This window comes from Lissotriton vulgaris, chromosome 5 (genome assembly GCF_964263255.1).
Source record: "Lissotriton vulgaris chromosome 5, aLisVul1.2, whole genome shotgun sequence".
NCBI classification, from domain to species: domain Eukaryota; kingdom Metazoa; phylum Chordata; class Amphibia; order Caudata; family Salamandridae; genus Lissotriton; species Lissotriton vulgaris.
Window position 1 is genome coordinate 988199915 of NC_141693.1, and position 14416 is coordinate 988214330.

Genomic DNA, 14416 nt, shown 5'->3' on the forward strand with positions numbered 1-14416 from the left:
TGGCACACGGCCCTCCCCTGGCAGAGGAGCGACCCGTAGCCCGCCCGCACTCACCGGCTGTAAGAGGCGGCGGCTCATCGTGGCATCAGCTCCTTTCGGCTGGGCTCCTCGGCATGACGGTGGTGGGGCTCTCTCCTCGGGGGGAGCCTTGCTGAAGACAGCACTCGTCTCTCGGCAGGCAGGGCCGGGTTCCCCGGCCAGGCGGTAGAGCTCCCAGGGCTTCCGGGTGCGCGTGGAGAAGCCCTCAGGGTCGGGCCAATCCCTGCGCTGCCCAGCGATGACGTCACAGGAGTCCCGGTGGCCCGGGCCAATGAGCGTGCGACAATGCTCTCTCCGGGGCCGCCAATGGCAGCGCGGCCCAGGATAGGAAGGCGGGTGCAGCGCCTCACAGGCTAACTCCGGGCTGTGGCGGTGATGATCTCAGGCAATGCCGGGTGGGCACCGGTTCATTAAAAAGGGGGTCCATAAGTCAAGGCGGCCATTTGATGGGGACAGAGCAGAGTCCCCCTGCAGGGTAGGCACCTGACAGGGGATTTACGATCGGCAAGCAGCGGCGTGGGCAGCCGCGAGAGGGAAAATAAAGCGCTACCCAAGCGCTAGGTCTGAGATGAAGCGCTCCCAAGCGCTAGCCGGCAAGAACCAGGGCTCCCATCGCAGGAAGCAGGAATGCAGCGCTCCCAGCGCTATAAGCAGAATGGAGCGCTTCCAAGCGCTACAGGTCAGAACAAACAGCAAAGTCCAGAAAGAGTCCAGGAACTTAGGTGGAGCATAGCAGCTCCTAGCAGGGAAAGGCCAGCGGATGTCCAGGAGTAGGGCAGGGCCCAGGGAGGCAAGCCAACCCTGAGCCCAAGCAGCAGCAGCTCCTGGTAGATTCAAGTTGAGAACAAGAACATTGTCAGAGTTACACAGCACCCTTTTTATACACAACATCCTTTGTCTAAAGGGGCAGGCAGGGAGAGAACCAGCTGGAACTGGTTATGGGGGATTCTTTTCACTGGCCAGGCTAGGGACATCAGACGTACCCCAGGGGGTGGAGCCAGCATTGTGTGGGGAAAACCCAGCCTCATTCAGGACACTCAAACCCGACAGTCAATCCACAAGCAGACCCAGGCTCACTCCTCCCCTCACATCAGCATGCTAAACCCTCCATTCACCACCGGGGCAGACCCTCCCAGATTCTGTGAGCCAGGCTCACCAGCCACAAATATGCCAACTTCTAAAAGTGGGACTTCTACACTAGACACACTCATGCCGCATATACCGTTGTGCAGCATTCAATTTCACGAGTTCATACATACCAGACTTGACCCTGCACACCCTACGCATCGGGAACTACCAGGGACGCATACATTCCCCATGCATTCCTATGGAAGGGCAGGTCTCTCTCTTCACACGCACTCAGAGGGGGAATCACCATCCCCAGGTTACATATAATGACCAAAACTCCAGGGGCGAACCTGCCAGAAGGGCCAAGTCCAACAGAGTGTGAGAGAGAGTGTGAGAGTGTGAGAGAGTGTGTGAGAGAGAGTGTGAGAGAGAGTGTGAGAGAGAGTGTGTGAGAGAGAGTGTGTGTGAGAGAGTGAGAGAGAGTGTGAGAGAGAGAGAGAGTGTGAGAGAGAGAGAGAGTGTGAGAGAGAGAGAGTGTGAGAGAGAGAGTGTGAGAGAGAGAGTGTGAGAGAGAGAGTGTGAGAGAGTGAGTGTCAACGAGACCTATAAAGATGAATGTGTACTTGTGTAACGTAACTAGTGCTCATGTTAACCACTCCAATACCTTTGTGTCGCGTTCCCGCTATATAAATCTGCAAAAAATAATATGTCCTTGCCTATCGTGGGTCCCACAACCCACCAAGACAGTTTGCATTCTGCCCGATGTCACGTGCAACACTTTAACTGAGAGAATGTTTTTATATACTTAAAACAATGGCTTTGCATCGTGTTCTCAAATGTCTCTCGAAAACATTTATCTAACAAAGTATTGTAAAGCAGCCCTGGCATTGAACAGACAAAAGTACCAATTTGGGTTCAAGGATCTGGTTAAATACTAAATAGAATAAATACAACATTTCCCAAAAACACGGTGTCTCAATCCGATCTATGCTTCCCCTCCACGTTTCAACACACACGACAGAAAAGCATGCTCCGTCTCAGCAAATCCTTCAAGCTGAAACTGCTCTTTTCTCGAATTTCGTTTCGCATTGCTTGTTGTTACGTCGACAACATATGGTGAGCAGCTTTGTTCCCTGGAGGAGTTGTTGACAACAGACGGACAATTAATTGTTCTCTGAGAAAGTGCGTTTTCATCCAGTTTGTTAGTCTGCGTCTCAACTAATAGAATTATTATCCAATTAACACGGAACAGAAAGGAACACTTCAGCCTCTGAAGCAATAAAACCTGAGTCAAGGAAGCAGAGCTGCTCTCGAGCGCGATCAAAGCGTGTGCTAAATGGACTTTAGAACAAAAGAAACCTAATACAAAAATCAAACTGATATTTCAAAGAAACGTTTTGGGGAAACTTTGACACACTCCTAATCTGAACCTCTGTAAGAAGCGAGATTCAACCTCACATCCAACCTGACAGAACATCAAAAGAAAACTTGTACTAATGCGATTCCATGCAATGCTCCGTTTTACTCTCAATGAAAGAATAACAAGAAACACGAGGGAGGAAAGGAATGTTGTGGTAATTAAAGCTGCCCGCGCGCTGGGGAAGCTTCATGCTTAAATGCCTGAAGTCGGAAGGGTGGGAGGGGAAGTGAGGCCGAGCGCGCGATGAGAAAGCTCCTGAGCGCGATCAAAGCGTGTGCTAAATGGGCTTTCGAACAAAAGAAACCGAATACAAAAATCCAACTGATATTTCAAAGAAACTTTTTGAGGAAACTTTGACACACTCGAGGAACCTTTGACACACTCCTAATCTGAACCTCTGTAAGAAGCGAGATTCAACCTCACATCCAACCTGACAGAACATCAAAAGAAAACTCGTAGAGACAAATGTTGGTGTGCGAGGCTTCCTTTCAAGTCGGGTGAGGGGGTGTGAGTGAGGCCAAGCGCGCGCCTGGCGAAGCTTCACGCTTCAATAGACAACATGCATTGGGAGGAATCCGCTTGTTCAAGAGTGTTTTTCCCCTGCGATAGTTCAGAGCTATAAACAGCTCGACCTAAAAAGAAAATGATAAGCCCGATTACTATGAAAAGGTCTAATAAAGTCAGTGGACCTTAGATATTGATTGTGGAACGCATAGGTTAAAGTCAATTGACTTGTAAGAGAGGATTATTATTCTGTATTTAAAACATACAGATAAGTATTTTGTTACATGAAATTTTACAGGTTACCTATGTAGGGAAGGATTTTGGTGTTGGTTAGCCCCCTTTGACAAACCGTAAAGGACAAAGATTTCCACTGTAATAATTCTTGCTAGCATCTCTTCGGAAGGACCGATAGGCTTAGCTGTCAGCCAGGATCTTGTAATAAAACATATAAATATATATTCATATAGCTACTTAGGGAGCTTTTTGGTCAATCTTCTTCTGCCACTGAGCTGTCTGAATGTCATTTACACTCTGCTTCCACCCATGATAGTGTAGTGCATGGGGTAATGGTTCACTCCACATCAATCACTGTCTATCTTGTGAATGAAAGCAGTTTCTGCTGACGTGCTAATTCACCTGAAAATGAGCATGCTTCAATGTCAGGGCTAGTTGGCCAGTTGTTTTGCTTTCAGTTTTCTCATTTCATAGTGTTCCTTTCATTTAATTTGTTTGCTTCTCCTTTTTTTAGAAACATTTTTATTGAGAGGATTACAGCTCTCTAGGCAATGCTTATGGGACATTTGCTTGCACCTAATTTTACCTGCTGCACCACATTTCAAAAAGCCACATCCTCTAAACCAACAGCTGTTATGAAATGCTGTTATCCGTAGTGTACAATGTTTTATCATTCCAAGATGGCCAACAAGTTGGTTCTAAACATGGCAGCCACGCGGGAACCTCAAAACTATAGACTATGGACAATACCTCAGCAAGATGCACATGTTTGTTCTTGCAAGCATACACCTGCCATGTTTACAGCAGCATGTTTTTTTCTTTCCAATTGTATTCTTTTAATGTATGTTGCAGATGTTGGGGAGTGTGTTTTTTATTTTGGTTCAGACATAGATGCTCCTTCTAAATTGGTTAGCGAATGTTAGTGTTCCGGTTTCTTTCTTATTGTATTGTATTGCTTCTGCTTAAATAAATAATAAATGTATCTGAGGTTCCACCAGGCCTCTTCTGCACTTTGCCCGTAAAGTGACATAAAGGGGCTGTGTAAAGATGCTCTGGATAGTTTAGGTAAGTAGTATATTCTATATTTTATTAAGCATGGTACAACTCGACTGGTAGAGTGGCTGGGAAGCAACAACTACCGTTTTGTAAATCAGAAACCAACATTCGAATTCTCCAGCATAATTCCCCCCCAACAATCCAATCTAGACCCAACGGGTTGATTAGGTAACACACTTGGCACCGTCACTCCACAACCTCTTACCAGCTAAAAGGTTGCGGCATGGCTCCTGTGGCGAGACCCAGTCCTGCTTACCACTCTTAACAATGACTTAAACCAGTGGTTCCCAAACTGGGGTCCGTGGATCCCCAGGGGTCTGTGACACATTCCTAGAGGGTCCGCAGGCAGCAGTTTTAAAAGCACTGCCAAGTTCCTTGTATAATCAGCAGTTTTTGGGCAGCAATAAAAGTGTCCAGATAACTCATGTGATTAATGTACCTGCTGTAGAGAGATGGAGGTTTTGTCCAGTGGCAGCTTTGACTCATCTTAGGATGCGCTGGTGGTTAATATGCCTGCTTGAAAGAATGTCTGCCACACATTTTTTTTAACTGTATTTTGTTTTGTACATTGCTCAGGGGGTTCCTGCTTTTGCCACAAATATTCTTTTGTTATTGTGCAGTTCACAAGTTCCAATCATAGTCTAGCACAGTGAGCTATGAACTGCCATCAAAGAGCTGCATGCAAACTGCATGGTACAAGTTAGTAAATTATGCTTAATCCCAGTCTTTCATTATCCCGATGCTGCTAAAAAGGTCTGTTTGGGTAGAAATAAATCCTTATTATTAAAGTCAATGCTAACCCCTGTGTTATGTTCTGAATCCTGAGATTGTGCTTCTCTAGACCAAGCACTCTTAAAAAAATCCTACCAGTATGGATAACATGTGAATCCTACACCTTGTAGTCCCCTTTGCCTTATGTAACATTTTCTGTTCACTGATTTACAAACATATGATACATTGTCTCTCTATGTTTGTGATGTAAAGTGCTTTGAAACCCTACAGTGGTTCGAGAGGTAATATAAAACAAATTAAATACATGTTACAGTGGGGCTATGGAGAGGTGAGAGGCACTGTTGGAGGGTGGTAGTGAGGGAATCTTTGAGGATTGTCAATCCCTGAAGATTGATGAAATCCTGGTGCATAGTAAGGTCATTTTTTTACTATGCTTTAAAAGCTAATACAATTTAATATATAATGACAAATGTGTTGTAAAATGCACCATTTCCCCCAAACTTTTCTTGGGGGTGAGCTCCCCAAAACCCTCTTTGTAGTGGTCAGGCTCACTCGCTGCACTTGGTGTGCACTGTACGGGGTCTGGTCTAACAACATTTGTCAGAGCTGCTTTAGGTTTCCAGTCCAGCCTTGGCAGGAGCAGGAGACTCAGGCTGCGAAATAAAACCAAACAATGAAAAGTTTGTTGCGAGATACAGCACCAACCTTCCCATTAGGATTTGTCAATTCTTGCAAATATTTTTAATATAAAAATACTAAAATCTTTAGTAATTTAAGTCTAGTCTTTGTTTGATGTGCACACGTGTATGTTTTTTCCCTTCGAATTACATTTTTAATGTTTGAGATTTAAATCATGCAAATTGCTTGGGGGTCCCCGGATTCCAGTAGTGACTTAATGGGGGTCCTCAGGAGTGAAAAGTTTGGGAACCACTGACTTCGACAATTCTCTACTCTGGTGTGTACGGCTGCTCAGAGGCTGTTGAAAAGGTTCCTGGTGTTTCCCATTCCTAGGGTGCCCCGACCCCACTTGACACACTACTAACCCTCCCCCACCAGTCCTCCATCCCCGCCCATAACGCCCTTCCCCACCAACACAAACATACGCAGTTCGCATCGAGGCAACTCACAGACTCCACTTCATCTGGGCCCCAAGTCAGACACAGACTAGACATCAACGCCGTGTCAGCTTCTGAAAGTTCAGGCTGTTGCAGAGGTCCAGCTTTGCTACCCCCAAGCTAGCCACACTCCCTCAACACACATCCACTTCCGCCCGCCCAAAAGCTACAATGCCCTCGGTGTGGCCCTCTGCTTGACAACATGGGACTCTAACTAACCTGACCCATGCCCTCTCCTGGCTCCTTACAGGCCACTGCCGGGACACTGTTGGGTCGAGCCTCAAAGCGTCTACGGTTTCTCTCCAGAAGGAGTTCCTCGCGCTTAACAGTCTTTGCTAATCACTTCGTACACACCACACTGCAGCGCAGATGGCAGTAGACACGCACCCAGGCAAGAGTACCGGCCTACATGTGGCTGGAGCTCACTTCCGGGTCGGGACGGGCAGTCTTTCCAGGCGGTCCACTAGTTTTTCCGGGGGACGTTCTAATTTGGATCTGTGTTAACCAATCGGACAGCTCCTAAGGAAGCCCTTGCTTGTAGCTTTTCTTGCCTGTCAATCAGCCCAGCCTAGCTTTCATAACTATCCTCGTTGCATTCCGTTATGGAAGTAGGATAGAATCAAGGCAAGGAAGAAGTGATCGATTTTCTTAAAAGCCTGTGCCGGGATATTGGAAATTGGGGACGTGTTCGGGTTGCCATTATGCTATAGGAGAGTTTACCTGTCATGATGTTGCTGCTCTCTCTCAGGTCCATTGTGACTCACGGCCGGCTCCAGGTGTCGCAGTTCACACGCACAGGAGCACAGGTAACTCGTGACATTCTGTATGTTTCGGTTATTCTTTAGCTATTCGTACTTTGCAATATTTTTGAGAAAATGTGTAACATGTGATACTAATTAAAGCTTTAGTATAGGCTTGCGACGGCCCCTTTCCAAATACATCTCTAATTTATAAACTAATGTCAAGGTCGGAGTCATTCATGAACGCGAATCAACATGGGGCAATACGTTATATTTTACCGCACTTTTCAAATGTATTGATTAAACAGTTGTAACCTTCACAAGTCATTGAAATGAAAGACGCTGCTGCAGCATTGTCATTGGCTGAACAACGCCACCGATTGACAATATGGGAAGTTAAGAAGGTCACTGTGAGGGGGATAATAAGACACCTTCTGCTTGTTGCGATCCTCATGTGACCACAGAATAAATGGCTGTTTTGCGGTAACCACTGTAAAGTAATTTGGGCATGGAAATGCAGGGGAATAAAGTGATACTACTCAATTCATGCACAGATTGGACTTCTAGAGAAACGTGGATTCCAAACAATGTTTGCTAGTTTTAAAACCTGCTACTTAGGTCCTGAGAATGAGTCAGGTGGAGCAAAATTACCATATAGAATTCTGCTCTCCTGATTCTGAGTGGGCTTTGTTCGTGGACCTGGGCTTTCCCAGAAGTTGGAACACTGACCTCTCGAATTTACCACCCGGAAAAATCACACCAGACTTTGACATCCACGCCTCTGTTACGTTGTTCATCTTTACAGCCTCTTTCTCTGTTTTTTTTACCTTCCAGACAGGAGGGAGGATGAGAGGGGGTCTACAACCTCCTCCACAACTTAGCTTCCCTTCCCCAAGCCACACTCAGAGACTGCAGCATGCATTTATCGTCTGCACAGAGCAAGTGGTAAATGTATATGTTAAGCTTCTGTGATATGAGGATTCCTTGTCATTTTATAATTGGTAAATCCGGTCCCACAGGATAATTTCTTACGGAAAATTTTGGCTTAATCCCACGCTTTGATGCCGTGTGTCCAAAATATTCCAACTCTCGAACAGCGAACTTACATTTGTCGGATCTTACTGTCATTTCTTTAGACCTCAAAATAGAAAGTACTCGTTTTAGTATGTCATTGTGTTTTTCAAACGATTTGGCATATATGAAAATGTCATCCAAATACACTTGGACACCTTTGATACCATGGACTAGCGTGTCCCATCAGCTTCTGGAACACACTACCGGCTGATACAAAGCCAAATGGAAGGCGTAGAAATTTGTATGCCCTGAAAGGTGTCACAAACGTAGCCAACTCTTGGGAATCTGTTGTCAATGCAACTTGGTGATAAGCTGATCTCCAGTCTATCAATGAGAACCATTTAGCTCCCCCCAGATTTGCCAATAATTAGTGGATTATAGTCGGTGAGTAGCAATCCACAATTAAGTGTGCCTAAGTCCGCACAAAGCCTGATCTCGCCAGTCATTTTGCCAGCGACAACAATGGGTGCCACCCCTTGTGATGAATCTGCAGCCTTAATAATGCCTTGATCACACTTTGTAATGTAAGTTTCAACTCATCTCTCACAATCAGTGGGACGGAACGCACTTTATGTGCTACAGGTTGAGCCCCAGGTGCTAATCTAATGTGGTGTTCAATGCCTTTAGCAAGACCAACTCATTCACTAAACACAGGCTTGAACTCTATGATTATTTTCTTCAATGTGTTAGCATCTATCACTGGTACAGTACATTCAATATTACATACAGCCAATTCCCCTACTTTAATTGGATTCTCATCGCCTGATATATAGACCCATACATGCTAAATGTTTCCATCCGATTATATTTTTCCCTTTTTCTGCTTCATACATTTGTGTTTCAGTTTCTCTACCTAGACACTGTACTACTCCAGAAAAATAACCAATCATATTTATGTCTTTCTTTCCAAAGGCTTTTGGATTAACATCAGATTGTAGTAATTTTACTCGATCATTCCATAACTCATTGAAAGTGGCGTCTCCTAAAATCGTAGTAGGTGAACCAGAGTCCGCCATAACCTGAAGAGGCACATTATCAATTACAGCAGAACACAAAGGACCTTTTTATAGAATTTGTATCACCTCCACACCTAGGGTAATAATTACGTTACTAAGAGAATTACTACATGAATCTATATCCGTTTCAATACAGTTTACATTTAGAGGTTTCTTTGCATTCCTGCACACTCCCTGGAAATGCCCAATTTTCTTACAAATGACACAGCGTTTGTTAATAGCGGGACAACCAGGAAAATTCCCAATATGATTTTTTTGATCCTCACCTATAACAGAAAAAGGTTTTGTTTCTTTTGGATAAATTTGAAATTTTTACTCTTAACATTCACAGTAAATACTGAATTATCTTGTTCAACATCAGAAGAAGTTATAAGATTGACCCCGGATTTTGAGTATTCTTGAATAGCTTTGCTAGAAATAGCTGAACGCTCAATACTCACGGCTAACTCAATCACTTTGGACAAAGATGGATTTTTGCATCCCAAAATTCTTTCCTTGATCTTACGAGATGCGCAGTTAAAGACAAATTGATCTCTGATATAATTCCGCTCGTCGCCAAATGAAATGAAGTTGCAAGATAGCCGTATCTTGTTTGAAGAGTTTATTTAAGATCCAAACTCCACCCAACACACCGAGCGCCTTCCCAGCTAGGTGTACGAACAGCAACTGACAATAACCATTCGAACCTCTATCTAGTGGACAATCCATGCGCGAGCCACATTTCAAAAGAACACATAGTGCATTTCTAAAGCATCGCGCGATGCATAACATTCCTACCAATATTACACCATTCCATGAGATTTACTCGAAGCTGCATTTAACTGTCCCAGTTTTAGTGCACTGTTGTGCTGTTTCCCATGCAGATTTACCACCCTGCCAGTGCAACTCATAAGTAGCCCATTAGGCGCAAGACTACACTCCCTCCTGAGAAGTAACTATTACCAATCAATACAGCATTCAACACATTTTTTTTCTTCACATTTGCGTCAGGGAGGAGAGGGCATGTTATGGGTAGCTGTTGAAATGGTGAAAACCGGTCAATCAGGAATTATATAGCACAGCTGATTACCTGATAGGATATCCATCTTATTAGGACAGCCAGGTCTTGATGGCCATTCAGAATGCTGGAAGTGAGGTGATGGTCCGGAGGTTTATGAGGAGGCTGTTCCAGGATTTTGATGCCATCTAGGAGAAGGAGTGTCCACCACTTCTGCTTCAGTAGATATGGGGAGTATGGGCAAGTGAAAGCAAGGCAGAACATAGTTTTGTCGATGGTTGGGGGAAGTTCAGGCGGTGGTTAATGTAGGCAGGTCCTTGATTGTGTAGAGCCTTGTGTGCGTGGATCAGCAGCTTGAATTGGCATCTCTTCTGTACGGGGAGCCAGTAGAGGTTCCTAAGGTGGGGTGTGATGTGGGTTTTTCGGGGAAGGCCAAGGATGAGTCTGGCTGCGGCATTTTGTATGGTCTGAAGTCTCTGTATAAGGTGTGCAGCAATTCCTACGTAGAGGGCATTGACGTTGTCAGTCGACTGGTGATGAGGGCTTGTGACAGGTCTTTAATGTGCGTCTCCTCTTTCCATCACCTCAGAATCTGTCATCTGCTTGATATAGTAGAACTTCAACGACCTCAACATTCTGATGCAGTCTGTACTACAAACTGTGGGAATACACCAATTGAGGGGAAAGGGGGGGATACGGCTGGAATATACTAGTATGCTCATACATTGAAAACGATATGGCTGGGATAACTGTTATGCTAATAATTTGTAAAACAATATGTAAAAGAGTTTGACATTACAACAATAACACTCCTATTATCCTCTGCCCCTGTGCAGGTTGAAGGAAAGGGCAGAACATTTTAGGTACCATACATAACATAAAATTATAGGTGGGTACACAGTGAATTACGGGGACGTTTTTCACCTCTGTGTTCTGAGCGACATCATAGACAACTTCAGCTCCACTCTCGTCTGTTTGACATCACTCAGAACCCCTCGGTGAAAAACATCCCCATAATTCACTGTTACCCATCTATAATTGTATATGTTGTAATTAGGACCACAATAGGTCGATACGCACTGCCAGATTGCTCAAAAGTTAATGCCTATATAGAGTGCTCCTGGGGATTCTCTTTCTTATCCTAAAAAGTGTGAAAATGTAACAAAAGTCAAGTAGCATCTCCTATTCAGGAGATGTCTCCCTGTGCACAGCTGTTCACCCCACGTCGTGGGTTATGGTTAAATCTTAAAGTAATCTGATGAGTGAAACACATGAGTTAGAACCGCTTCAAATGAAGTTTTAGTAAGGTGAAACAATCCATTGTTTACATTCAAATGGATTGTTTCACCTTACTAAAATTAATTTGAAGAGGTTCTAACTCATGCACTTGATTTGAATAAAACGTCAAACTTCAATTGGTTTCACTCCTCAGATTACTTTGAGATTTAACCATCACCCACGACGTGGGGTGAACAGCTATGCACAGGGGGACATCTCCTCAATAGGAGATGCTACTTGACTTTTGTAATTAGGACCACGTCACAAAAGATTACATTATTGGCCATTGTATGCAGGCTTGGCAGCAGTGGTCACATTTGTGCACCAGGCTGGGTTGCCTCTGTATGGTAAAGTATTTCTCAATTTGGAATGCCTTTATAAGGGTATTACAAAACAGCCATAGCTGAGATACTCCTGGCACCAAGGAAATAAATGTCCCCAATTCCATTTGATTTATCATTCAAGTATCCGCTTTGAATATATTTTGGAAATACACATTTTCATCTTGTATACACACTGTTCAATTTTAGTATACATATATTAATTCAGCCAAGCACAATCTTCCGATTTAGCAAGCTGGACTTCACACAGGAGAGCTACTTATAGGTAGCTGGAGAGCTACCAGTACCACCCGAGCTACTTGATGGAGAAGCTTGATGTAGTGGGACCCAAAGTTGATAGAGAAAAATTTGAACAATCTTCAAGACCCTCCTTAGTTGTTAGCAGGACACAACCACATTATTTTTTTGGGGTCCATTGAATAGATGCTTATCGAAGTAGAAACAGACTTTTGTCTTTAACCACTGGTCGAGGTGCAGCACCTCTCTGAGCATGCCAGAAACATGGTTTCCAGGGATGGCCACCTCAGTTGTTTCTGCCTTCTTGCTACTGGTGTTGAAATGTACAAAATGAGCACTAATGCAGGCCAATAGGACCAGTAGAGATTCCTAGAAGGTTGACTGCAGATCTCCAGAGGGACGATCGAAATGCAAGATCAGATAGGCGAGTGCACCCATCATATAAGGACTTATCATGCATGCCAGGGGACGTACATTAATATGATAAAGTATTATGGAAAGAAATGGTCCCTCCTGGACAAAACAGACGAACAAGTTAGCTTCTGACTGGAAACGAAGACGGTTCTACGATTGGAAACCAACACTCTGGCAGAAAAGAGGCAAACCACCATAGGGTATCCCATTGTAGTCCAATCGCCAAAATCTATTGCATGACGATTTCGTGGTCCATGGGATCAAAAGCCCCCAGAAAAACGTTCAAGGATTACGGCTATGGGATGACCCTTGGCCCTGCTACATCCAAGATCATCTAATACAGTGGCTGAGCAGTCTTTGTTCCCATCCCTTTTCAGAACCCCATCTAAAGATGGGATTCCTGGCCTTTGCTAATCTATTAAAGGGAGTCTTGTCTGGAACCAGCTTAGATTCAGCTGTGATATGTAGGATTTCTTTTAGAGCAAGTTTATCACCACAATGTCGCTCTGATGCCATGTATGGTTAGATTGTTTTTTCACGTCAAATTTATGCCATCAACCATCTTGTCCATAAGTAGCTCTTGTTTTTCAAGTGCAAGGACTCTTCTTACTAATGTGTCATGTTTACGCGTATGTTCAGAGGAAGTTGCTTTATATTTTTGCAAACCTTGTTTATACCCTTAAGATTGCTTTATTACAGGCTTCTGTGCTGCTGGGTGTTCCCTTGACTCCAAAACACAACCTTCAAAACTTAATGATTCATACTTGTGGTGCTCTAGTTATGAGCGCAGCTCTATAGCAGTAACCTCCAAGCTATTTTATCATGTTATACACCGCTGGAAAATAACAAGTAAGCACACAGTACAAAGGTTTACACTCCCCAATCATTCTATGGCTTGAGTTAGTAAAGTGGGCTTACAATGTGCCTGCATTGCTGCAGTTGATTTCACAGTAATTTATTCTGATTTTCGAGAACATGCACCCGTAATGCATAAAATACTATCAGACTATTTGGAACAAAATGTGATCAAAGGCGTAGGTGCACACAACTGAGAATGTCTTTTTTCAATGTTTGAAGAATGAAATTGTGAACGTGTCCGTCTTTTATACTCCCCTTTTAATGTTTTTACAAATTTGAAAATAACAGTGGTTAATATACCATGTGAAAACCTTATGAATTATCTGCGGTGATTTCAGTCCATCAAAACAGTGTGAACATTTTAGAGTTGCATATCATTAAATGTGTATAAAGATTACTTTTAACCACCTTGAGGCCGATTACGATGCGGTTCGAAAAACGGTTGGAACCTTTACGGCCACATTGTAATGGGCCTCTCTGTTTCCTTTCCAACTGCCTCATTACAATGGAGGCGGTCGGAAAGGAAACTGACCAGTCATTCCGCCTGACATCTTACTGCCTCAGCGAGCCCGTCCGCCAGTCGGAAGCTCTATCCGCTCTTGAGAGAACCATGAGGGTTTCCGACATGGTTTCCTTGCCGGTCTGTCCGATATGGAAACTATGTTGCAAATTGTGTTAGGGGGCCCCCAGCAGGGCCCTCTCTGGTGCACAGCCGCCGGTTGGAGGCCGAAGGGGCCCCCCTGTTGATCCCTGCACCTTGTAGCAGGCACCTTGAGGTGGATGAACTACACCTCCCAATTTACTATGGGAGCATGCATTAATGCATGCTCCCATAGTGAAATATAGGAAAGCGACCGAACACTGTTAAATTGCATACTAATGGATCTGTCGGGACCCATGACCGAGTCGGTGTCGGGCAGAAGTGATTCCGTGCGACATTGTAAACACCATCCTTACTTTTATGTTATGCCAAAACCTTCCCCGGGAGATGCGTTATTCTGATAGTCAGATATAGTGCATGATTAATTATTAGATTAGCTAGTGCAACAGCTGAGTGGGATAAAACTGTCATTCCAGGCACCTGGGCCATTCTGTGGTAAACCTGAAGTCTCATCACAGTCTGCAGGGTCTTATTTCAGCACCATCTTTGCATGTGTTTGGTCACCTCCAGGTTACAGGTCCTACAGGATCTGCAGGAATATCTGCTGGCATATTTATATTAAAAAAAAAAAAAGACAACCCGCCTCTATTACAGGTGCTACTGGTGCACTGGGCAGACACATCTCTCTGGGT

General features: G+C 44.3%; 2 protein-coding genes across 5 annotated transcripts in view; one reads left to right on the forward strand and one right to left on the reverse strand.

Moving 5' to 3' along the window:
* Positions 1 to 6619, reverse strand: part of CUTC (cutC copper transporter) — a 342323-nt gene extending 335704 nt beyond the window's left edge. For 2 of the 4 annotated variants that reach the window (XM_086922596.1, XM_086922590.1), the window contains exon 1: positions 6388 to 6533. The gene's annotated coding sequence lies outside the window, so the exon portion shown is untranslated. Of the gene's footprint in view, positions 1 to 6387 lie in introns of all 4 variants that reach the window. The other 2 variants (XM_086922591.1, XM_086922593.1) reach the window with 2 other exon arrangements.
* Positions 6620 to 6654: 35 nt separating this feature from the next.
* COX15 (cytochrome c oxidase assembly factor COX15) overlaps positions 6655 to 14416 on the forward strand; it is a 64467-nt gene continuing 56705 nt past the window's right edge. Inside the window, exon 1 of the mRNA XM_086922597.1 lies at positions 6655 to 6974. Within this exon, the coding sequence (XP_086778723.1) occupies positions 6894 to 6974 (81 nt within the window). The 5' untranslated portion in view covers positions 6655 to 6893. The remainder of the gene's footprint in view (positions 6975 to 14416) is intronic.